This window comes from Schistocerca americana, chromosome 9, assembly GCF_021461395.2.
Source record: "Schistocerca americana isolate TAMUIC-IGC-003095 chromosome 9, iqSchAmer2.1, whole genome shotgun sequence".
NCBI classification, from domain to species: domain Eukaryota; kingdom Metazoa; phylum Arthropoda; class Insecta; order Orthoptera; family Acrididae; genus Schistocerca; species Schistocerca americana.
In genome coordinates this window covers 43,597,535-43,623,985 of record NC_060127.1, presented here as the reverse complement: position 1 = coordinate 43,623,985, position 26,451 = coordinate 43,597,535, and the positions used below count along the sequence as shown (strand labels likewise).

Sequence of the window (26,451 nt, the reverse complement as noted above, 5' to 3'; positions counted from 1 at the left end):
TCTGCCAGACACGTTGTCAAAGGTTTCGGGTAATTTCATTCAGAGACTACGCCATATTATTGCTACGCATGGTGGATATGTGGAAAATATCGTACTATAGAGTTTCCCAGACCGCAGCGCCATCTGTTGTTGAAAATTGTAACTACTGTAATTTCGAAAGTTTGTCTGCCTGAAAATGTAATGTTGTCCCAAGCATATTGCAACAAACGGTGTATTTCTATCGCTGCTCGTTTAATTTTTATTGCCGTTTCAAATATACCGGTCATTTTTGAAACACCCTGTATCACTGCACCAATATTCCATGTATGTATAGTATATGTAGGAGGTAGTTCCCTACAATGTAATGAAGCACTAACTGCACTGTAATATCCTACAGAAGTTATTGATACATTATAATATCCTAACATTTGAGATATGATACAAAGATTCTGTACATGGCTCAGTAAAAGTGCGTCATTGTTGTTAACATAACAACTTATTATTAGTATTCCATTATTCATTATTACTGCTATAAAATTCTGACTGTAAAATCACATCTGCATTTAAGGGGACATGGTATGTGAAATTCGTTGAAATTTGAAATTTTCTGTTTTCTACTCCATAATGTACTTTGAACTTTCCTGAACATTTTGGTATATGATACATTAAAATCAGACAATTGTGAAACCCTCAAATAATATTTTGAATGTTGACATGTGACTGTCATATTTCACGGCTACACATATACTGCCACCGTAGAGCAGTCATATCTTGGGAACTACACAGTCTAGAAGGCAGTGAATTACTTTGTTTTGTGCCTACTGCTACGTCTCAGAAGTTGGCATTATGAATAAACAAATCAGTTCTTTGTTTCTGATACTAGTTTTCGTTGAAACTAGTGTGATTATCGAGTATTTTTGTAGTAAGCTAACTTCTATTGCTTTTCATACGTAAATAAAATAACTAAGCATGAAAGTAACTTCAAGAAATTCAAATTTTTGGGCAATAGATATGTGAGACCTGCATTACCTTATGAAGTACTTGAAAACATGTGTGCTAGTAGTGAAGGAAACCACGATAATGTTTCTGAAGTGACCTTGCCCCCTAGTGCATCGAAAAGGAAAGTAGCTTTAAAAACGGGTGACAGATAAAAGTAATGATATTATGGACAGTAATGGAGGAAATCAAACCTATTTACAGAGATTTGGCAAATCCTGAGCTACTATAGAAGTGTTTACATGGGGAGACCCAGAATGTGAATGAGTCCTTCAATAATGTTGTGTAGTGCCATGTGCCTAAAAATGTATTTGTTGGCCTTATGACTCTAAAGTTAGCTATGTCTGATGCTGTAATAACTTTTAATGGTGGAAACTATGAAAGAATTAAGGCTCTGGAGAAGTTATAGGTGAGATTTGGACAGAACACAGCTAAAGGACTGTGGGAACTGGATGAGCATTGTGTGCGTGAAGCAGAGTTAGCTGCTCAGCAAATGACAAAAGAAGCAAGAAAGAAAAGGAGGAGGCAAGTACTGGGCTATTGTGACACTGAAGAAGGCACAGACTGCGGGGCAGAGCAATTCTAGTGCATAATAGACACAGAAATGTAAGACTGTATAAGAGTTTGTAATAAAAAGAGTTTTAAACCTCAATATCTCTGAACTACATTCTTTTTGCAATAAATGACCCATTTTCTAAAAAAGTACTGATGGTAATGACATAAAATTTTCACAGCATGCCAAGTGTGAGCTTCAACACATATGGAATTAGAATAATTAAAATATCCTGAGTTGTTTTGTTTTTATGTTCATTTATTTACTAAATTCTGTTGAACAATCGAGTGTTTGAAAAAAAAAAAAAAAGATAACATGCCCCAAAATAAAATTTTAGTAATAATTCTAGTTCAGGGTATCTAGAAAGCTGCATTGAATAATTATGGAAAGTTGTAAGTTGGTGTCTTAAAAAGTTTCCAAGATTATGGGTCACAAAATTCTATAATTTAACATTGGCGGCATGGGACATACAATGCTCCCTTAACAGAGTGTAATACACCTACAACATATGAAAAGTTCTCCATCTGAGCAAAATGCTCACAACATGGATAGATGGAATATAGAATTAACAAATTAAAAATAGTGATAGTTAATTAGTAATAGACCATACAAAATTAATACCTGAGAATTATATGTTACTGTTGGGGTGAAACTTGATTTGGTCAACATTTATGCAAATTGGCCCTCACAAGAAAGCTTATGATATAAAATGAATGATTGTATGAATGAGCCTTACAAAAGTGTTTGTAAAGATGTGAACAAATAATCATATTTCGAAATTGGGGGTAACAACATATTGCCTCTACTATGAAAATGAGAATCTTTGCTGAAATAATATGTTATTGTATATTGGTACCTCTTTGCAATATTACTTCTTCTCCACCCTATTGAATGTCTAATTTTTGTAGATTAGTAAAAGAGCCCTTACCAATTTATTGAGTGTGTACATCCACTCAGCTGTAACTGATGTAAATCAGCTGTAATTATGAGTACTTTACAAAGCCTGTTAATACTTTTTCTTAATATTTTAGTGGATTTTATTGCTTTTCATTGTTATACATAGCTTGATACACATTTCACAAGCTATTCATCTTCTATTAAATTGAAGATGTTAAAAATTAATATGCATCACTTAAAATTTTACTTTGTAATATTAGATAAAAGTATGTATATTAACACATGAAAGAAGGTTTACCATCATGGAACACTGAGCTCACAAGCCGAGGGTAAGCAGTTTCAGACATTCCCCATATTGGATGCTTGAGGTTATTACATGACCCATTGTATGTTCTGTAAATAGCAGATGCATTGCAGCTCAGACTTTGTGGAAAGTGGGATGGGTCTGCTGGAACCTGCATATCAATGAGAAGATCACCCACTTGCTCTTTCGATATGTTAAACCTGTAAAAAAGGAAATATCTCTCTCACAATTAATCTCTGAAGTATCCTCTGAATTTACACCAACAGATCAAATTAACAATTTCTGTATTTCAGCATGTAACGATCAGGTCAATTTCAATATTGAAGTAAGTAATATATTATAAAATACACTAAGGACTTTCAAAAGACTTTGCCTTCATAAAATTTGATTTCAGACTTCTGCTTCCCTAAACAAATGTAATCATTTGATGTACAGAACAACAAAATTCTTTTCAGGTCTTTTTTGCCAGTTTTGTAGTGGATTTTTCCATATGTTTTGCTCTAATTTAATTGTGATTTTAATGTGTGGCTTGGTTAATGCCATAAGAGTGACACCACAGGCTATCATTACAAAACTTGTAGGTCAACTGAATGTGGGCAGTGATACGGGCTGCGATTAATCTGATAATGACAGGAACAGCGAACACATGCTGTGCATCACTAGAGCTGTAACTGTATTTTAGCTTCAGATAATTGTATGGTGGCAACACTGGTGGCAGCCCTATTGGTATGACTGAGGCACACATTTTTGTTTGTGTTGGACATTATTGTAATAAAACACCAAACACATCTAAAGCTCCAATAAGTCAGATTCATTAGTGGTCAAATACGGAGTTCCCCGAGGTCCAGTCCTGTTTTTGCTATATGTAAATGATTTAGATACAACAGTAATAAAAGGAAGCTATACCAGTTTCCACATGGCACCAGCATCTAATTGCAAGAAGTGCCAAAGAAACCTCTGGAAAAAAAAAACATTTAAGTTGTTACAAAGAATATAGCAGTGTATTCAGTGCAAACAATTTGATTATAAATTTAAAAAAAAGAAAAGAAAACTGTTGCAGTGAATACATTCATCATCCAGACTAGAACATCAGCCAATAACCGTACTGAAATAAACAGATAGACTATTGGAACATAAAAAGTACCAAATTTCTCTGTAGATGGACATTACAGAACATGAAATATGATACACATGAAGACTACATAAACAGAAAATGGAGCAAACATGTTTCATAATATAAAAACTAAGAAACTGTATATTATACAACGATATCAGGACTAAGTATTTTGCTTATGCTCAATCAGTATTGAAATATGTTGTAGTATTTTGGGGAAAATATAATTAGTCTAATCAAATGGGTACACCAAAGCTCATCATGCAGGCAACCATAAGTATTATGGGAGAAAAATGCCAGCATTGCACATAATGAATCTGTACACAGCTGCTACACTAGAAAAATGATGGATGTGTGCAATAGACGAACACAGCACTATTACAGAAAGTCATACTCCATCCTCCTATGCTCTGACTTTATAAAACTGTCTTTGTGTAATAGTCAGAGGGGTACCGGCTGGAGGAGAGAATGTTGTGTTCTGGGGAATGGCTGGCTTGGTTCAAATGGCTTTGATCACTATGGGACTTAACTGCTGAGGTCATTAGTGCCCTAGAACTTAGAACTACTTAAACCTAACTAACCTAAGGACATCACACACATTCATGCCCGAGGCAGGATTCGAACGTGCGACTGTAGCGGACATGCGGTTCCAGACTGTAGCGCATAGAAATGCTCGGCCACTCCGGCCGGCTATGGGGAATGTTTTTGTGGTATTCCCTACATGATGTCATCATTCTGGAAGGCACAATGGAGCAACACATGTTTGTACCTATCCTAATGCCCACATCCACCCCTACATGCAGTTTGTTATCTTTTCTCAGTACAATGGTGTCTTCAAGCAGGACAGTGCAACGTCTCACACAGATCATAGTGCACGTGTGCAGTTCAGAGCACTAGTATGAGTTTACAGTACTCCCCTGGTCAACAAACTCCACAGATTTAAACCCATTAGAGAATCTGTGGGACCACCTCGAGCAAGCTGTTCACACCACAGATCCTCAGATGAGAAACCTAAAGCAGCTGGCAATGGCTCTGAGTTTGCTTCGGTCCACATCCCTCTTGGTACCTTCCAGAACCTCACTGACACTCTTCCTGCATGTCCCGTGGTGGTGAGTGCTGCAAAAGGTGGTTATATAGGGTGATCAAAAACAATCAGGAAAGCTTGTAAGGGTTTTGTAGGGCAGGTTGTGCTGAAAAGTAATTGTTAAGAAAAAAATTCGATATGTTGTGCCATTTACAAGCTAATTAGGATTGAAGTTAGTCAATCAGGCCATTGCAAACCCAAATTCAAACAGCCTGCTGGAGACATCACCAAGCGTGTTCTTCATTTGGTTTCCTCAAACTGAACGAGAGAGCAATGCAAAAATTGGGCATGGGATGGTAGTCAGGACCAAAATCGAGCCAAGGGCTGAGCAGTCTCATGTGCTATCATCTACGCTGGGAGAACAACTGACATTAACTGTGTGTGGCAGGCTGCTTAAATTTGCACACAAAGGGACCTGATCGGCTAGCTTCAGTGCTGAGTAACTTGGAAATGGCACAACGTATCAAATTTCTTTTCTTAACAAATATTTCTCAGGGCAGCCTCCCCTGCAACACCCTTACAAGCTTTCCAGACTGTTTCTGATCACCCTATATACAGGATGAATTACGTAAGACGTAACAACTCATTTACACTGAAGCGCCAAAGAAACTGGTATAGGCATGCATATTCAAATTCAGAGATGTGTAAACAGGCAGAATACGACTGTAAAGACAACAGGTGTCTCACACAGTTGTTAGATCCATTACTGTTGCTACAGTGACAGGTTATCAAGATTTAAGTGAGTTTGAGCGTGGTGTTAGAGTCAGCGTACCAGCAATGAGACACAGCATCTTCCAGGTAACGACAAAGTGGGGAGTTTCCCATACAATCATTTCACAAGTGTACTGTGAATATCAGGAATCTGGTAAAACATCAAATCTCTGACAACACTGCAGCTGGAAAAAGATCCTGCAAGAACGGGACCAATGACGGCTGAAGAGAATCATTCCACATGACAGAAGTGCAACAATTCCCCAAACTGATGCAGATTTGAGTGCTGGGCCATCACATCACACCCCACACCATTACAGAGCCTCCACCAGCTTGAACATTCCCCTGTTAACATGCAGGGTCCATGGATTCATGAGCTTGTCTCCATACCTGCACATGACCATACGCTCGATATAATTTGAAACGAGACTCGTCCGACCAGGCAACATGTTTCCAGTCATCAACGGTCCAAAGTCAGTGTTGGCAGGCCCAGGCAAGGTGTAAAGCTTTGTGTGGTGCAGTCCTCAAAGGTACACAAGTGGACCTACGTCTCCAAAAACCAATACCGATGATGCTTCATTGAATGGTTTGCACGCTGACTCTGGATGATGACCAAGCATTGAATCTGCAGCAGTTTGTTGAAGGGTTGTACTTGTGTCTTGCTTAATGATTCTCTTGAGTTGTCATTGCTCCTGTTCTTGCAGGATCTTTTTCCAGCCGCACCAATGTTGGAGATTTGATATTTTACCAGATTCCTGATATTCACAGTACACTTGTGAAATGGTCATATGGGAAAATCCCCACTTCATCAGCACCTTGGAGATGCTGTGTCCCATCGCTCATGAGGTGACTATAACACCATGTTCACACTCACTTAAATCTTGATAACATGCCATTGTTGCATCAGTAACAAATATAATGACTGCACTAGACTCTTGTTGTCTTATATAGGCACTGCTCACTGCAGTGCTGTATTCTGCATGTTTATGTATCTCTATATTTGATACAAATGCCTACACCAGTTTGGCGCTACAGTGTACAAACTATTGCATATCAGCTTCATCGAAAGAATACCACTACATACACTGTTGTCAGAAGTGTGTATCAAGCCTCCCTCTCTGGTTCTGCCATTGCACCTCTTTTTGTGTAAATTTGCAGCTAAACAAAGACTTCTGACAAAGACCAATTGCGTAAATAAGGTTTCAGAACATGATGGAATGACTAGTACATAAAATTCAGCTACGCAAGCTGATACCGTTAATGTCAATTGTTCTCATACCATAGATGACTGCGAACGAGTTTACAATCCCTGTCTCCAATCATCATCCAATGAAGAAAACACGTGTGTGTGTGTGTGTGTGTGTGTGTGTGTGTGTGTGTGTGTGTGTGTGTGTGTGTGCACGTGTGTGTGGTCCGTCATAGTTGAGTGGTCAGGGTGTCCAGTTGCCACATGTTCAATTTCAGGTACTGATAGGGATTTTTCCTTGGTGGAAGAACAAGAACAGAATGCAGTCAGTGCCAGATTGCCAGTTGAGGAGTTATTTAAGTAAGAAGTAGGAAATACAAAATCTCAGAACTTATCTCTGGGAAAGTATCGTGCTGATCCCACACATTCCACAACTCTTCTGAATGGTCCATCAGTGCCAGAATATGGAACTGCTATGTATATCTATAGTGGACTGATCCATTCGATGGGTATGTAAAATTCTGCTTTAAAAATAATTTTCTTTTTCAATGGTAAACAAACTAACACTTTTTGTAGTGCTGGGTATCACAGGAAAGATGTGGTAAGCAATATTTGTTAGGGCTTATGCCAGCTACACAAGCCAAAACCAAATTGCAGATATTTGAAAACACGCCAGAGGAAATGTGCCTGATGACTTTGGACATCCAGTGTGTGTGCCCACACACACAAACACACACACACACACACACACACACACACACACACACACACACACACACACACACACAGATATAATGCACAAATTCTAGGTATTGATCGATGAGAAGATACAGAACAAAAAAGGTCTAATGAACTTATGTCCAGGAATGCGAGGATTCAATGCTAGAGACTATTTATTCAATCATACTTTGTTACAGAGACTGTTGTCTAATACGTGCTGTACCATGGAGCCATAGTTACAGTATGCACGGTTTCCTCCTACAGAGTCATACTGTTCCACATACATCATGCCCTAGCACCCTCTCCTGCCATTATAATTGGTACCGTAATGTTGTGCCCAATTCACTTCTCTTGCTGACTCACCTTGTAGTGGCTGTGATACAGGATTGCGCACAAAGGTTTCGTATTCGAATCGAGAGCTTGTTGACATGGTGTTTGCTTATGGAAAGGTGAATGGCAAAGGGTGGCAGGCAGAAATGTTGTATCAGGAGACCTATAGCTATCCCTGTTGACAACAAACACACCATTCAATGTTTGCAATGCCATTTGTCTGAGCAGAGTTTTACAGAAAGCATGAAATCATGAAGGATGTACCCAAAATTTTTGGACACCAGACGTGGAGGAGAATGTGATTAACACTGTACAAAGTATCCGCCATATCTGTACCAGGCTGTTGGCCCAATAGTACAGCATAAGCCAAACAACTATGAGGAACAGTGTCCATGACAATTGTTACTACCCTTATCAGTTACAGCAAGTGCAGGGCTTACTAGCAACAGACTTTCCTCACCGGGAGCACTTTTGTCACTGGTTTCTTCACCAGGCTACCATAATATCGGGATTTGTGTTATCCGTCCTATTCACAGATGAGGCCATCTGTACTTGGTGTGGTGTCTTCAATATCCATAACCGTGATCTGTGGAACACTATGCAGAACCCCTATGGTATGGTGACAGCGAATCATCAGCGTTGGTGCAGCAGGAATATCTGGGCTGGGATTGGCTACCATATTTTGGAACCAGTTTTCATTCCATGTCGCCTAACAGGCCAGAACTGTTGGCATTCCTTGTGACTGACTTTGCCTCCCCTGCTGGAAGAACTCCCATTGATCATTCAAAAGGTTGTATGGCTGCTAGATGATGGTGCTGCAGCTCACCTAACCATTACCGTCTGCATGCATCTCAATTGTGTCTTCTGTGCTCATGCATTGAATGAGGGGTTCCAGTTGAATGGTCTGCCTGTGCAATTTCTGGTTATGGGACCATACCAAAAGTATCATGTATGCAGACCCCATTCCAGATGTGGAGCCACTGGAGCAAGTTATTCATTCTGCCTTTGACACTGTTCGGATGGAGCATGGCCAATGTGAACGTGTGAGACGGAGCATGCTACAACACATACACACATGCATTGAGGTACATGGAAACAATTTTCAGCATATACTGTAATTGTTGTTGCATGGTACAGTGTGTATTATACCACAGTCTCTTTAATAATGTATGATTGTATAAATGGTCTGTAGCATGGAAACTGTGCATTTCCGGACATAAGTTCATTAGATCTATTTTTGTTCTGTATCCTCTCATCAATCAATCCCTAGAGTTTGTACACAGTCGAAAAAAAATATATGAGGGAGACAGGAAAGAGAGAGAGAGAGAGGGAAAACACACTCACTTGTGCACTAGGAAATTAGCCAGTGCAGTGACATTGGCGAGGTCGTCAAGTGAATCCAGCACATGCTGCTTATCAGAGTCAGTGGACTCTTTGGTAATGAAGTTGTAGTGTTTGTACTCTGGTGTGGCAGGTGGCACAGGCAGGTGGTGCGACACCCACTGCTCATGTTTCTTCAGCGTCTCTGCTAGCCTGGATCCTCTCTGTAGTCCGTGCCGCACTGCATCCCAAATTTCAGAGTCGCTCACGTTCAGGTCACCTGTAACACAAGGCTTGCATCACCACTCCACACCTGACACAGCATACAAGCTGGGCCATGGACAGAGAGCATATTACATAGAGACGAGAAGCTTAACTGTGCCACAGTAGCCTGACAAAGCTAGCAAGTCGTCAAGACACTGGGCTCATATTTGTGAGGACATCAGTTTAGTAATCTGGGTTTAGGTCTTCCATTTGTAACGGAGATGGTCAATGGCCCTATTTTCACCAGAAATCAAAATACGTGATACACACAAGCATCTACGTCTACATCTATATTTATACTCCGCAAGCCACCCAATGGTGTGTGGCGGAGGGCACTTTACGTCCGACTGCCATTACCTCCCTTTCCTGTTCCACTCGTGTATGGTTCACGGGAAGAACAACTGCCGGAAAGCCTCTGTGCATGCTTGAATCTCTCTAATTTTACATTCGTGATCTCCTTGGGAGGTATAAGTAGGGGGAAGCAATATATTTTATACCTCATCCAGAAACGCACCCTCTCGAAACCTGGACAGCAAGCTACACCACGATGCAGAGCACAGCTCTTGCAGAGTCTGCCACTTGAGTTTGCTAAACATCTCTGCAATGCTATCACACTTACCAAATAACCCTGTGACGAAATGTGCCGCTCTTCTGTGGATCTTCTCTATCTCCTCTGTCAACCCGACCTGGTACGGATCCCACACTAGTGAGCAATACTCAAGCATAGGCCAAATGAGTGTTTTGTAAGCCACCTCCTTTGTTGATGGACTACATTTTCTAAGGTCTCTCCCAATGAATCTCAACCTGGCATCCACCTTACCAATAATTAATTTTATATGATCATTCCACTTCAAATTGTTCCGTATGCATACTCCCAGATATTTTACAGAAGTAACTGCTACCAGTGTTTGCTCCGCTATCATATAATCATACAATAAAGGATCCTTCTTTCTATGTATTCGCAATACATTACATTTGTCTATGTTAAGGGTCAGTTGACACTCCCTGCAACTTCTCTGTATACTACAGCATCATCCGCGAAAAGCTGCATGGAACTTCCGACACTATCTACCAGGTCATTTATATATATTGCGAAAAGCAATGGTCCCATAACACTACCCTGTGGTATGCCAGATGTGACTTTAAAAACTCTTCAATCCATCCACACAGCTGGTCTGATATTCTGTAGGTTCTTACTCTGTTTATCAGGCGAATGAATCAAACACCTTCCAGAAGTCAAGGAAAATGGCATCTACCTGAGTGCCTGTATCTAATATTTTCTGGGTCTCATGAACAAATAACGTGAGTTGGGTCTCACACGATCGCTGTTTCTGGAATCCATATTGATTCCTACATAGTAGATTCTGGGTTTCCAGAAATGACATGATACGCGAGCAAAAAACATGTTGTAAAATTCTACAACAGATAGATGTCAGAGATATAGGCCTATAGTTTTGCGCATCTGCTCCATGACCCTTCTTGAAAACTGGGACTACCTGTGCTCTTTTCCAATCATTTGGAACCTTCCGTTCCTCTAGAGACTTGCGGTACACGGCTGTTAGAAGGGAGGCAAGTTCTTTTGGGTACTCTGTGTAGAATCAAATTGGTATCCTGTCAGGTCCAGTGAACTTTCTTCTGTTGAGTGATTTCAGTTGTTTTTCTATTCCTTGGACACTTATTTTGATGTCAGCCATATTTTCGTTCATGCAACGATTTAGAGAAGCAACTGCAGTGTGGTCTTCCTCTGTGGAACAGCTTTGTAAAAAGGTGTTTAGTATTTCAGCGTCACGCGTGTCATCCTCTGTTTCAATGCCAACATCATCCCAGAGTGTCTGGATATGCTGTTTCGATCCACTTACTGATTTAATGTAAGACCAGAACTTCCTAGGATTTTCTGTCAAGTCGGTACTAGATACTTATGGACACTCGGAGTACCTGATAGATAAAGAACACAGTGTACCCAATACATTTGGACAACCAGGTTACCAAATACAAAAAATACTTCAAAATCATTTAAATTCTTGTTTTCTTTGTCATGCTTGAATAAGTTATGGAAAACCATTTCACTTAGATAAAAATATACTAAACTATATTTTAAGAAAATATTTCAAAATGTAAAAGTTGTGTTCATTTTAATTTTGTAAGAAACTTTTGAAATGAATTAAATTTTAATTATTACTATTTAAATAAATATTAGTTTGTAATATGAAGATATTCTTCAATATAAATGTTATAAAACTAAACTGAATTATAAATTGTATCTTTCAATGCAAAAATCGGTTTGCCATTCTAACATCTTTGAATTTCGATCTGCAAGGAGCATTACAAGTTACTTTGTATCTGAGTTGCTTGTTGGTATGGAAAGAATGGTTCATGTTGGATATTATTCTTGTAATGAGTGAGTCTGTTTTGTGCTGTTCTGTGATGAAAGTTGGAAGTGGTTTTAAGGAAATTGCTATTCTGATGTGCCATTGAAAATGAAATGCCTTATAGTGTGAAAGGAAAACTGCCTGTAAATAGCACATTTCAGATACACATTTTGAAGATAAACTGTATCATTTTCAGCATGCGGGAATCTTATATCACTAGACACTGACAACCACAAAGATGAAGCATTTCAAGAAACTGAGACATTGAGTGAATTATTATTCACAAATATTATTTTATAAACAATTCATCCTCTCCTCGTATTTGTTCTAGGTAGTGAAGCAACTTCATGCAAACTGACATAAAGCTGCATTTTTGCCAGTTCTGCAGTAAAATAAATCTTGCAATATGAATGAGAAGGTTTGACATTCTTCCCTTAAGACACACTAGGATTGATCCCTTAAAACCACAGCAATTTTCAAGACAGCAACTTTCCTTCTAATTTGGTGGCTTAAATTGGAATAAAATGTGTACCTCAACTTGTTCCAAATACTTTATACTTTTTGATGGGATCTACCCCCCCAAACCATAAAATAGTTTTTTTGTTGTGGTTATGCATAGCCTGGATGCTAGTTTAAGTGGTAATATGACAATGTGAGCTGCTGGAGCCAACTAATGTGAACACAGGACAAAGGTTTGGTAATGCAGTTCTTCTTAGTCTTTCATGTGAAAGCTCAGGCCGGATGGAAAAAGCAATGAACACTTGCATGTAATATACACTGAAATGACAAGGAAACTCATATAGGCAAGCGTACTCAAACACAGAGACAAGTAAACAGGCAGAATACAGTCCTGCGGTCAGCAACGCCTATATAAGACAAGCCTCTGGTGCAGTTGTTAGATAAGTTCTGCTGCTACAATGGCAGGCTACCAAGATTTAAGTGAGTGTGAACATCGTATTATATTTGACACAAAGGCGATGGGACACAGCATGTCCAAGGTAGCGATGGATTGGGGATTTTCACGTATGAACATTTAACGAGTGTACTGTGACTATCAAGAATACGATAAAACATCAAATCTCTGACATCGCTGCAGCTGGAAAAGGTTGCGGCAAGAACAGGAACAACGAAGATTGAAGAGAACCTTTAAAGGTGACAAAAGTGCAACCCTTCTGCAAACTGCAGCAGATTTCAATGCTGGGCCATCAACAAGTGTCAGCATGTGAAAGACTCGATGAAACATCGATACAGACTTTCCGAGTCGGAGGGCCACTCGTGTACCCTTCGTGACTGCACGACACAAAGCTGTATGCTTTGCCTGGTCCCATCAACAGTGACATTGAACTGTTGATGACTGGAAACATGTCGCATGGTCAGATGAGTCTCATTTCAAATTGTATTGAGTGTATGGGCGTGCACAGGTATGGAGACAACCTCGTGAATCCATGGACCCTGCATGTCAGCAGGGGACTGTTAAAGCTGGTGGAGGCTCTGTAATTGTGGGAGGCGTGTGCAGTTGTAGTAATATGGCGCTCCTGATATGTCTAGATACAACTATGATAGGTGACATGTATGATCACTTGCATCCATTCATGTCCACTGAGCATTCCGCCAAACTTGGGCAATTCCAGCAGGACAATGCGACACCCACACGTCCAGAGCTGCTACAGAGTGGCTCCAGGAACACTCTTTGAGTTTAAATACTTCTGCTGGCCACCACACTCACCAAACATGAACATTATTGAGCATACTCGTATCTTGGATGTCTTGCAATGTGCTGTTCAGAAGAAATCTCCACACCCTCGTACTCTTACAGATTTATGGACAGCTCAGCAGTATTCATGGTGTCAGTTACCTCCAAAATACTCCAGACAGTCGAATCCACACCATGTCGTGTTTTGGCACTTTTGTGTGCTTATGGGGGCCCTACATGATATTAGGCAGGTGTACCAGTTTCTTCGGCTCTTCAGTGTATTAAACAGTTATACATATGCAGGCTAAGTGCTGTCATTATGTTGATACATTTAAAGCGTTTTCTGCAGAACTGTCTTGGTGGTAATCCTACTAGACATCTATATTTAGCTCCAGCAGAACTGCTCCAGTGCAATATTCCATCTTGCAGATGTGAATGGTAAAGCAAAATACACTGCCAGAAAAAGATTGGTACACCCTTTCAGAGGTTCCCAATTCACTCTTGATTTATTGCTGCAACAGTGCAACACTGGACTCGCATTCGGGAGGACGATGGTTCAATCCCGCGTCCGGCCATCCTGATTTAGGTTTTCCGTGATTTCCCTAAATCGCTCCAGGCAAATACTGGGATGGTTCCTTTGAAAGGGCACAGCCGACTTCCTTCGCCGTCCTTCCCTAAACCGATGAGACCGATGACCTCGCAGTTTGGTCTCTTCCCTCAAAACAGCCCAGCCCCAGCCCAGCAACAGTGCATATGGAATACATGAAATGATTACATTTATAGATTAATAGCACATACAGTTCTAAGGTATCAGGTATTGACCCACGCTGAAAGACCCGTATTAATAAGCAGTATTGCCTCCACGGGCAGCAATGCAGGTGCTGACTCTGGCATCCAGTCGATCATACAGACAGCGAAAAATGTCCTGGGATACATTATGCCATGTCTGCTTGTCCTGTTCACGTAGTTCTGTAAGAGCTGTTGGTTGACAAGCCACATCAGTCACTTCTCGTCCCATCATATCCTACAAGTTCTCAACTGGAGAAAAACCTAGAGATTGTGCTGGCCAGGAAAGTTACTGCACATCTTACAGAGCACATTGGATTTCACAGGCAGTGTGTGGGTGAGCATTATCCTGTTGGAACAGCACATCACTTTCCCATTGTAAGAATGGCAAAAGAGCAGGTTTAACAACATTCTGGATGTACTGAGTGTCCCCACCAGTAATACCAAAGGTGAACTAGTGTTGTAGCTTATCTCACCCCAGACCATAAGGCATGGTGTGGGACCAGCATGTCTTGGACGAAAGAACCCTTTGGGACAACGCTCACTGGGTCTACAGTGAACACGCAAATGACCATCACTTGCATGCAGGCAGAATCTGCTGCAATTTCTGAAGAGCATGGCGTATCACTCCATCTTTTAAGTGATCCTCTGATGGCACCAGTCAAACAGTGCACGCCGATGCTGTGGTGTGAGTGGAAGATGTTATAGAGGTGTGCCCATGGTCCCGCTGCTAACAATCATTTTGCAACAGTTCGTGTTGACACATCTGGGCCCACAATCCTTCTTATCCATCCTGTGGGAGCTATACAATCCTGGCAAGCACCTGTGCTGCGTGTACATCCAGTACCTCATCTACAGATGTGAGAACTTTCATGCGACCACTGATACCAGCATCATTGCACAACTGATACACCACGTCCAATTTGTGTGGCAGTTATCCAAAAGGTCAGTCCCGCCACTCGGAAGGCCTCAACCTGACCCCTTTCAACTGTACTCGGTTGGCTGTAGGAAGCATGAGTGCATCTCTGTGGCATGGTTGCCTGCTTGCTTCTCACATTTGCACCACACCACTGAACCTTCTGGCTGTGAGTATTCCTTATTAATGGGTAAACATAGATGGTGCTCTGGTAGCTATGCCCCTGCACTATCTGTTGGCGGACGATGCTGACATCATTATCAGTACATCTATTTTCTGCGAGGTAGCATTTGCCATCATCAGATCAAAATCGACATCATCTTTCCAGATGTACTAATTTTTGTTCTGGCAGTGCATGAGTGGAGTAATAACTATTTGCATACAGTTCTTCAATTTATACCATAAAAAAGCTGCACAGATCAGTATGTTCTTCCCAAGAGAATTTTTGTCTATGAACAATCCAAGTAGTTTTACTGTTTTCCTTTCACTTTTAGTTATGTTTAGATTAAAAATTTTTTCTTTTGCTTTCGTCTGGTTTATGCACAGCTGATTGGCCTAATACCAGTGAGTCATTTCTCTGTTGTTAGCAAGTACACTATGTAAATCCTCATCTGTGGTTATTGGTGTCATTTCATCAAAATATAGTATAGTCTTACATGGCATGTGATTCGGAAAGTCATTAATGTAGGCAATAAACGGGAAAGGTACAAGAACTGAATGTCAGGGTATTCCTCTTTTTATTTGGAGTGTTGCTGATCTTTGATTATTGGGATACACCAGGTGTAACCTATTTCTCAAATTAGATTTGAATAAACTGTGAGCTTCACTTTCTATCCCATAATATTCTAATCTTATGATGACTATGTCATGTGACACTGAATCAAATGCTTTGCTTAAAAGTTAAATCAATAAATGTTTCTTCTCTTCTTAAACATTATTCACCAAAGCTTCAATTGCTTTTAAAATTCCAGAATGAGATTTTCACTCTGCAGCGGAGTGTGTGCTGATATGAAACTTCCTGGCAGATTGAAACTGTGTGCCCGACCGAGACTCGAACTCGGGACCTTTGCCTTTCGCGGGCAAGTGCTCTACCATCTGAGCTACCGAAGCACAACTCACGCCCGGTCCTCACAGCTTTACTTCTGCCAGTATCTCGTCTCCTACCTTCCAAACTTTACAGAAGCTCTCCTGCGAAACTTGCAGAACTAGCACTCCTGAAAGAAAGGATATTGCGGAGACATGGCTTAGCCACAGCCTGGGGGATGTTTCCAGAATGAGATTTTCACTCTGCAGCAGAGTGTGCGCTGATATGAAACTTCCTGGCAGATTAAAATTGTGTGCCCGACCGAGACTCGAACTCGGGACCTTTGCCTTTCGCAGGCAAGTGCTCTACTCCATTCTTTCAGGAGTGCTAGTTCTGCAAGTTTCGCAGGAGAGCTTCTGTAAAGTTTGGAAGGTAGGAGATGAGATACCGGCAGAAGTAAAGCTGTGAGTCGTGCTTTGGTAGCTCAGATGGTAGAGCACTTGCCCGCAAAAGGCTTTTAAAATTGATAGCTTAGACCTGAATCCAAACCGTTTTTCATTTAAAACTTTGTTGATTTCAAAACAGCCGTATCACTGTATCACTGTTTACACATGCAATTTCCTACTATCTCGGATGAGGCTGGTACTATTGAATTAGGTCTATAATTATTTGGGAGCCTTTTTTCACCTTTTTATATACACAGGTAATGTGAGTGTAAGCTTAAGACATTCTGGGAAAATTCCTTCATGTAGTACTCTGTTAGTGACAGAAGTGGCATTTCGATTTCTTTTGTTATGATATGATGAAATTACTGCGAGTTCAAAATAGTATTCTGCTTTCTAATTGCTTAGTCTGAATAGCGATTTATGAATGCCATATAAAGTGTTAAGGTCCAGGCAAATTTCTCACTTGTTTGTTTTGCGTGATTGAACAGGGCTTCTGCATCTGAAGCAGAATTATTGAGTGCAGAGATGGTGCTGGCACTATTAACAAGATATTCACCAAGCATATTACAACCAGAAGGTACTGTTCTTTTTATTGATATTATTAATTTCCATTTCAGTGACATTCGACGCTGCTTTATGTCTGTTTCTGGAATTTAAAATATGCCCATTATTTGCACTTCACTTTGCATTTTTTTCAGTTTTGGATCTATAGTGTTTTCTCATGTTTATGTAATTTTCCTAGTCCTAGTCCTTTTATGAGATCTATCTTTTTAGAATATTGTATTAGTATCATGCATTTGTTAAATTGTGAAGTGTACTACTTGTTGTTACGATGCTGCTTATGTGCAACATTGGTATGATTTTTTTTTTTTTTGTTGTAGTGGGGTACATCATTTTTTTTTATTATTATCCATTACATGAAACCAATCCATTTCCTTTAATTGGCCCTTCATATTATTTATATTGAATTTCCTGGGAGTTTATATGTCACTTGTCTTTCTCTGGTACTGAGTGAAGAGTTTCCCATTTTAAGCCACTGCTCTGCATGCTGTGATATTCCTAAATCTACAATGTCAATTGAAGAGAGTCTCTGCTTGTATTACACATTATGTTATCAAGACACACATCCAGTCTGGTGGACTTGTCATTAAGAGAGTAATAGTTCAATGACTTCAAAGCATTGACCGTATGAATCACATTTTTCTGTCTGCCCTTATGTCTACGTTAATATTACCCGCAATTGCAATTTTATGATTTTAATATTTAGTTCATGCATAAGTCCATAGTTTTTTTTTTTTTTTTTTTTTTTTTTTTGCTTGTTAGTATTCCAGTTGCTGTGGGTTTAATTATCGATTGTCATTTTTTTTATTTGTAGGTCCCTGTTGCTATTTGAGTTAGCATATTCTCATTTTGTCGTTTAGAGATAGTAATGGAGTTGTGGGCGCTAGAAAATGGGGTGCCAAATTAGCAAATGGTTTTCTCGTTTTTTCAGGGGTTTGATGATAATCGCTTAAACGCATTAATCCACAATGATTCATTTCAGTGTACTCGAGAACTGGCAAATGTGATGGACTGTGATCATTCCAGCATCGTACGAGACTTAACATGCAATGCTCTAAGTCAAAATCACAAAATTCAGTGGGTGGCCATATGTACATCTCTGATTGCTTGTCATCAATTGACTAGTGAACAACAGTGACCTTTCCTATCCTGTATCGTTACTGGTGACAAGAAATGGAGTCTTTATGCTAACATAAGGAAGAGAAAAGAATAGTTTAGCCCAAAACAAAGCAGCAACTCCCCATACAAAGACCTGCACACATCCACAGAAGATAGTGTTATAGATCTGGTAGAACAGATATGATGTGGTGTTCTACGAATTGCTTCCTCGATGTACAACCATCATTGCTGACATTTGTTGTCAACAACTGAGACGTCTTGCAGATGTAGTCCAAGAACAACAATAAAACTCAGTTCAGCTTGTTTCGCACTGAGAATAATTTCTAGAGTTTGCACTGCAGGGTGTACAAGATTAGTGCATATGGCTTATTTCGACTCTATTATATCCTGTGGAATAACATTCTGGGGTGCAACTAAATGTCGCTTAACAGAGGTTTTTAAATTACAGAAAAGGGCCATTAGAATTATTACACACAGCTCTCCACAAACACACTGCAAGTCCTTGTTCATGCAGATAAACATACTTACAGTACCATTTTTGTGCATCATAAGAAGCATACTGCATACAAGAACAGACTTGAGTAGTTTACGGGTAAATTCAGATCTTCATGTTACTGTAATAATCTCCATGTAGAAAGAACAAGAAAAACAAAAACTCAAAAACACGTGAGCCACTATGGAATGCTGTTGTTGTGGTCTTCAGTCCCGAGACTGGTTTGATCCAGCTCTCCATGTTACTCCATCTTGCGCAAGCTTCTTCATCTCCCAGTACTTACTGCAACCTACATTCTTCTGAATCTGCTTAGTGTATTCATCTCTTGGTCTCCCTCTATGATTTTTACCCTCCATGCTGCCCTCCAATGCTCCAATGCTAAATTTGTGATCCATTCATGCCTCGGAACATGTGCTACCAACTGGTCCCTTCTTCCTGTCAAGTTGTGCCACAAACTCCTTTTCTCCTCAATTCTATTCAATACCTCCTCATTAGTTATGTGATCTACCCATCTAATCTTCAGCATTCTTCTGTAGCACCACATTTTGAAAGGTTCTATTCTCTTCTTGTCTAAACTATTTATCGTCCATGTTTCACTTCCATACATGGCTACACTCCATACAAATACTTTCAGAAACGACTTCCTGACATTTAAATCTATACTCTATGTTAACAAACTTCTCTTCTTCAGAAACGTTTTCCTTGCCATTGCCAGTCTCTATTTTATATCCTCTCTACTTTGACCATCATCAGTCATTTTTCTCCCCAAATAGCAAAACTCCTTTACTACTTTAAGTGTCTCATTTCCTAATCTAATTCCTTCAGCATCACCCGACTTAATTCGACTACATTCCATTATCCTCGTTTTGCTTTTGTTGATGTTCATCTTACATCCTCCTTTCTAGACACTGTCCATTCCGCTCAACTGCTCTTCCAAGTCCTTTGCTGTATCTGACAGAATTACAATTATTTCTTCTCCATGGATTTTAATACCTACTCCGAATTTTTCTTTTGTTTCCTTTACTGCTTGCTCAATATACAGATTGAATAACATCAGGGAGAGACTACAACCCTGTCTCACTCCCTTCCCAACCACTGGGAGTGAGACAGGGTTGCAGCCTCTCCCCGATGTTATGCGTCATAGACCATAGATGTAATACGTCATAGACCTCCCAGCAGCTAGCTAACCTGAAATTATCAAATCAGTTGACGTAGAGGAAGGTATCAGTGATTACAAGGCTGTGATAGCCACTATGACCATGAGTTTTACAAGGAATGTTAAGAATAGTAGGAAGATACCTTGAATCAATCCCAAAACCAACAAATAATTAATGTGAAGTAATAAACTTTTGCGAATACGTTTGTCTAGGTAAAATATTTAAGATAGATTTAACATAGATTTAAGAATGCATGATCAAAGGTTAATGTAAGTGCCAGATCCGCTGCAAATGTGAAATGCTGGTACATTAATAACTGGTGTAACCACCAGAATGTCGAATGCAAGCGCGCAAACGTGCATGCACTGTGTTGCACAGGTGCCAGATGTCAGTTTGTGGGATGGAGTTCCGTGCCTGTTGCACTTGGTCAGTCAATACAGGGACAGTTAATGGTGTTTGAGGATAATGCCGGAGTTGTCTTCCAATAATGACCCATATATAGTAGAATGGAGAGAGTTGTGGTGATGGAGCTGCCAAGGCAACATTTCGACACTCTGTAGAGCATGTTGCGTTACAACATTGGTACATGGACGGGCATTATCCTGTTGGAAAACACCCCCAGGAATGCTTGTCATGAATGGCAGCACAACAAGTTGAATCACCAGACTGACGTATAAATTTGCAATCAGGTGTGTGGGACAACCACGAGCGTGCTCCTGCTGCCATATGAAATAGCACCGCAGGCCATAATCCTAGTGAAAGTCCAGTGTGTCTAGCATGCAGTCAGGTTGGTTGAGGCCCTCAATTGCCATCCTTCTAACTAATATAAGGCCTCCAGTGGCACCTAGGCAGAACCAGCGTACATCAGAAAACACAACACACCTCCAACCTGTCCTCCAATGAGGTCTCGCTTGACACCGATGAAGTCGCAGATGACAGTGGTTTGGGGTCAATGGAATGCACGCTATAGGGCGTCTGGCTTTGAGCTGTCCTTAAAGTAACCGATTTGTAACAGTTCGTTGTGTCACTGTGGTGCAAACTGCCGCTCAAATTGCTGCTGCAGATGCAATAGTATGTGCCAGAGCCATACGCTGAACACAGTGGTCCTCCCTCTCGATAGTACCACGTGGCCGTTCGGGACCTGGCCTTCTTGCGACTTTGCATTCTCGTGACCACCGCTGCCAGCAACCATGTACAGCAGTTAAATTCCTGCCAAACCTTTCTGCAATACAGCAGAATGAACATCCAGTTTCTCATAGCCGTGTCACATGTCCTCATACAATCTCAGTGAGGTGTTGACAAAGGTGTCTTTGTAGCCTTAAAGGCATTCTTCACTAACATCAACTCACCACGTCGAATCTCAAAGGTAACTAACGTTCACGACCGCTACAGCGTGTATTTAAAACAAACCTGACTTGCATTCTCATTGGGTCTGCCCCTATAGCTGAGTGGTCAGCGTGAGGGATTGCCGTCCTACGGGCCTGGGTTCGATTTCCAGCTGGGTTGGGGATTTTCTCTGCTCAGGGACTGGGTGTTGCGTTGTCTTCATCATCATTTCATCCCCATTCGGCGCGAAGGTCGCCCAATTGTATGTAATAAGACCTGCACCAAGGCGGCTGGACCTGCCCCATCAGGGGCCTACCAGCCAATGACGTCAAACATTCATTTCCATTTCCATTCTCATTGTGGTGCTACTAGCGCCTGGAACGAGATGCCGGCCGGAGTGGCCGAGCGGTTTTTGGCGCTGCAGTCTGGAGCCGTACGACCGCTCCGGTCACAGGTTCGAATCCTGCCTTGGGCATGGATGTGTGTGATGTCTTTAGGTTAGTTCGGTTTAAGTAGTTCTAAGTTCTAGGGGACAGATGATCTCAGCAGTTATGTCCCATAGTGCTCAGAGCCATTTGAACCATTTTTTGGAACGAAATGTGAATAATCAAAATATCCACGGGTATGCTGCCGGTCTATAGTGTCCAACGGGCACAATATTTCGGCGATCAAACATGTCGCCATCATCAGGTGAACTGACGGACTGAGCTCCTGTGAACGTGCCGGCACGGAGATCCGTACGCTATGGCTGCTCAGAGGGAACTGGGTTCGGTCGCGGTGGCGGCCGATTTAAATACCCTCCGCCCGCGGCGCGCTCCCTCCGCCGTCCGCGCCCAGCGCCACGGTCGCGCGGTGGAACAGATTGCGACGGCGTCTGAGATGACGTCGGTGTGATGGCTCTGTCCGCCGTGGTCGTCACAACTATACGTCTGCTCGATTTACTCTTGATTAACCCGATCGCTGGTTCCCAAGCCTTGCTAAGATTATAGCCACAGTCACGGTTTATGAGGTCGTCATTGGTGCGAATTTCGATGGCCTCTCTAACAACGCTGTCCCAGTATCTCGACGTCTGTACCAGAATCCTCGTGTGGTCATACTCCATGGCGTGATTTTCCGACAAACAATGTTCAGCGACCGCCGACTTGTTCGGATACATCAGTCGAGTGTGCCTCTGGTGTTCACGGCATCGATCCTCGATGGTACGCATCGTCTGACCAATATACGACTTGCCACATTGACACGGAATCTGGTACACGCCGGCCTTCCTCAAACCGAGGTCATCTTTGGCGCTCCCCACCAGTGCACGAGTTTTATTTGGAGGACAAAACACAGTTCCGACCCGGTGTTTCTTCAGAATGCGGGCGATTTTTCCCGAGAGTGCGCCTGTGTATGGAATAAATGCAGTGCCTACCTCCTCCCTCGTGACTTCATCCATCTCAACAGGTTGTGCTGCAGTGGTTGGGCGGAGAGCACGTTGAATCTGCCACTCTGAGTACCCATTTTTTCGAAATACAGTTCTCAGATGTTCCAATTCCTGGGGTAGACTCTCTGCGTCAGAGATAGTGCGCGCCCTATGTACTAGAGTTTTAAGTACCCCATTCCTCTGTGAAGGGTGGTGGCAGCTGTCTGCATGCAAATACAGATCAGTGTGCGTAGCCTTCCGATACACCCCATGACCTAGGGTGCCGTCAGCCCTTCTCTTGACCAAGACGTCAAGGAAAGGCAATTTACCCTCCGTTTCAGTCTCCATAGTGAATTTGATGTTGGGGTGTATGGAGTTTAGATGTGTAAGGAAGTCAAGGAGTTTATCCATACCATGTGGCCAGATGACGAACGTGTCGTCAACGTAACGGAAAAAGCAAGTAGGTTTCCATACGGATGACGACAGGGCTTCCTCCTCGAAGTTCTCCATGTACAAATTCGCTACCACCGGTGAGAGTGGGCTACCCATGGCGACTCCCTCCGTTTGTTCGTAGTATTCTCCATTAAAAAGAAAATACGTGGAAGTCAAGACATGCCTAAAAAGTTCAGTGGTCTTCTTGTCAAACTTCTGACTAATCAATTCTAGTGACTCTCGCAGGGGTACCCTCGTAAACAAGGAAACGACGTCAAAACTCACCATGATATCTGACTCATCCAACCTGAAGCTATCAAGGCGTTTAACAAAATCCACGGAATTACGGATGTGATGAGGGCATTTACCCACATAAGGACTTAATATTCCCGTCAGGTATTTGGCCAACAAATATGTAGGTTCCCTGATGTTGCTGACAATGGGGCGTAATGGTACCCCCTGTTTGTGAACCTTCGGGAGTCCATATAGTCTAGGCGGTACCGGACCTTGGGGTAACAATTTCTTAGCGTCACCCTCCGGTAAATCTGCGTCCTTGAGAAGCGCCCTCGTCTTGTTCTCCACCTTCTTTGTAGGGTCAACGCTGATCTTCCGGTAGGAATCGTCATTTAGCAGGCTCTGCATCTTATCAGTGTAGTCCTTATGGGAGACAACAACTGTAGCATTGCCTTTGTCAGCCGGTAAGACAACAACTTCAGAGCGCTCCCTCAGATCACGAATGGCCGCCCTCTCTTTACTGCTGATATTTGACTTCATCGGCTTGGATTTCGTCAACGCACGACAAGTTTCACGACGTATTTCCTCGGCTGATTCTGGCGGAAGTCGAGCTGCAACCTGTTCAACAGCACTAACAATTTCTGCGACCGGAGTGAACTTGGGGGTGGGAGCGAAGTTGAGACCTTTCTGCAAAACCGAGACCGCATCAACACTCGACACCATGCCACTCAAATCGATGACAGTCTTGCACGGAACCTGCAGGGATGGTTTGTCAAGGAGACGTGAGAACTTAGCTGTTTGACGTCCCGTAGCCTTCTTATGGGCGGAATCAGCTGACACCCAGGTGACACCATCAATCCAATTCCTGGAACAAAAAGTGAACTTACTACCCAGTTGCAAATGTAGTTTGAGTAATTCCTGTGAGATAAACTCAAGGCTCCGGCGGGTGAATTGCACTCTCTCACGTACCAATGCGAGGCTGGCTCGTTTCTTGATTCTCTTAGCTGCTGCAGAATCGATGTGATGCATAACCTTAGCAAAATTTGGAACAACATTCTCGGAACGACATCTCTTTAGAAAGGCTAGAGTACTTAGCAAACGACATCTACGGTGGCGCAACTTTTCAAATTTCTTCATGCTGCGATACATCTCCTCCCCGTAAAGGTGTATGATGTGATTCTTAAGTTTCTCCCGGCGTATTTGATAATCAAAATGTGAATAGACATCATCTTTCAGTTCTAGAAACACAGTCACCAATTTTTGTTTATGTCGCTTATCTACGAGGGGTATTCAGAAAGTAAGGAATGATTGGTCCCGAAATGGAACCACAGTGAAAATGCAATGAAGTTTTGCACAGGTGTGTTGGGCAGTGTCTCTAGTATGCCCGTCGATCGCATTACGTCATTATTTATACACTCCTGGAAATTGAAATAAGAACACCGTGAATTCATTGTCCCAGGAAGGGGAAATTTTTTGACACATTCCTAGGGTCAGATACATCACATGATCACACTGACAGAACCACAGGCACATAGACACAGGCAACAGAGCATGCACAATGTCGGCACTAGTACAGTGTATATCCACCTTTCGCAGCAATGCAGGCTGCTATTCTCCCATGGAGACGATCGTAGAGATGCTGGATGTAGTCCTGTGGAACGGCTTGCCATGCCATTTCCACCTGGCGCCTCAGTTGGACCAGCGTTCGTGCTGGACGTGCAGACCGCGTGAGATGACGCTTCATCCAGTCCCAAACATGCTCAATGGGGGACAGATCCGGAGATCCTGCTGGCCAGGGTAGTTGACTTACACCTTCTAGAGCACATTGGGTGGCACGGGATACATGCGGACGTGCATTGTCCTGTTGGAACAGCAAGTTCCCTTGCCGGTCTAGGAATGGTAGAACGATGGGTTCGATGACGGTTTGGATGTACCGTGCACTATTCAGTGTCCCCTCGACGATCACCAGTGGTGTACGGCCAGTGTAGGAGATCGCTCCCCACACCATGATGCCGGGTGTTGGCCCTGTGTGCCTCGGTCGTATGCAGTCCTGATTGTGGCGCTCACCTGCACGGCGCCAAACACGCATACGACCATCATTGGCACCAAGGCAGAAGCGACTCTCATCGCTGAAGACGACACGTCTCCATTCGTCCCTCCATTCACGCCTGTCGCGACACCACTGGAGGCGGGCTGCACGATGTTGGGGCGTGAGCGGAAGACGGCCTAACGGTGTGCGGGACCGTAGCCCAGCTTCATGGAGACGGTTGCGAATGGTCCTTGCCGATACTCCAGGAGCAACAGTGTCCCTAATTTGCTGGGAAGTGGCGGTGCGGTCCCCTACGGCACTGCGTAGGATCCTACGGTCTTGGCGTGCATCCGTGCGTCGCTGCGGTCCGGTCCCAGGTCGACGGGCACGTGCACCTTCCGCCGACCACTGGCGACAACATCGATGTACTGTGGAGACCTCACGCCCCATGTGTTGAGCAATTCGGCGGTACGTCCACCCGGCCTCCCGCATGCCCACTATACGCCCTCGCTCAAAGTCCGTCAACTACACATACGGTTCACGTCCACGCTGTCGCGGCATGCTACCAGTGTTAAAGACTGCGATGGAGCTCCGTATGCCACGGCAAACTGGCTGACACTGACGGTGGCGGTGCACAAATGCTGCGCAGCTAGCGCCATTCGACGGCCAACACCGCGGTTTCTGGTGTGTCCGCTGTGCCGTACGTGTGATCATTGCTTGTACAGCCCTCTCGCAGTGTCCGGAGCAAGTATGGTGGGTCTGACACACCGGTGTCAATGTGTTCTTTTTTCCATTTCCAGGAGTGTAGTTCTGAGCACACAGGGAGCACATAAAGATACTTAGAACAATAGTGTCTCCCGTCAAGTACGAGGGCCTGATGATAAATTTCACCTGAAGCATTCTGCAGGGTAATGCCTGATCGCATTGTCCCGATGGAATTTGAAGTTACAGCCTTTTCTGTGTGTGTGGGGGGGGGGGGGGGGGGTTAGGTTAGCGGAGGTAGCCC

The 26,451-nt window shown here is 42.5% G+C and overlaps 1 protein-coding gene across 1 annotated transcript in view; it reads right to left on the bottom strand.

The window, feature by feature from the left end:
* The window catches only part of LOC124550924 (peroxidase-like), a 194,669-nt gene that overhangs the window by 76,664 nt on the left and 91,554 nt on the right, over positions 1–26,451 (bottom strand). Inside the window, exons 3-4 of the mRNA XM_047125720.1 lie at positions 9,219–9,474; positions 2,724–2,929 (exon numbers count right to left, since the gene is read on the bottom strand). Coding sequence (XP_046981676.1) covers positions 2,724–2,929; positions 9,219–9,474 — 462 coding nt within the window. The remainder of the gene's footprint in view (positions 1–2,723; positions 2,930–9,218; positions 9,475–26,451) is intronic.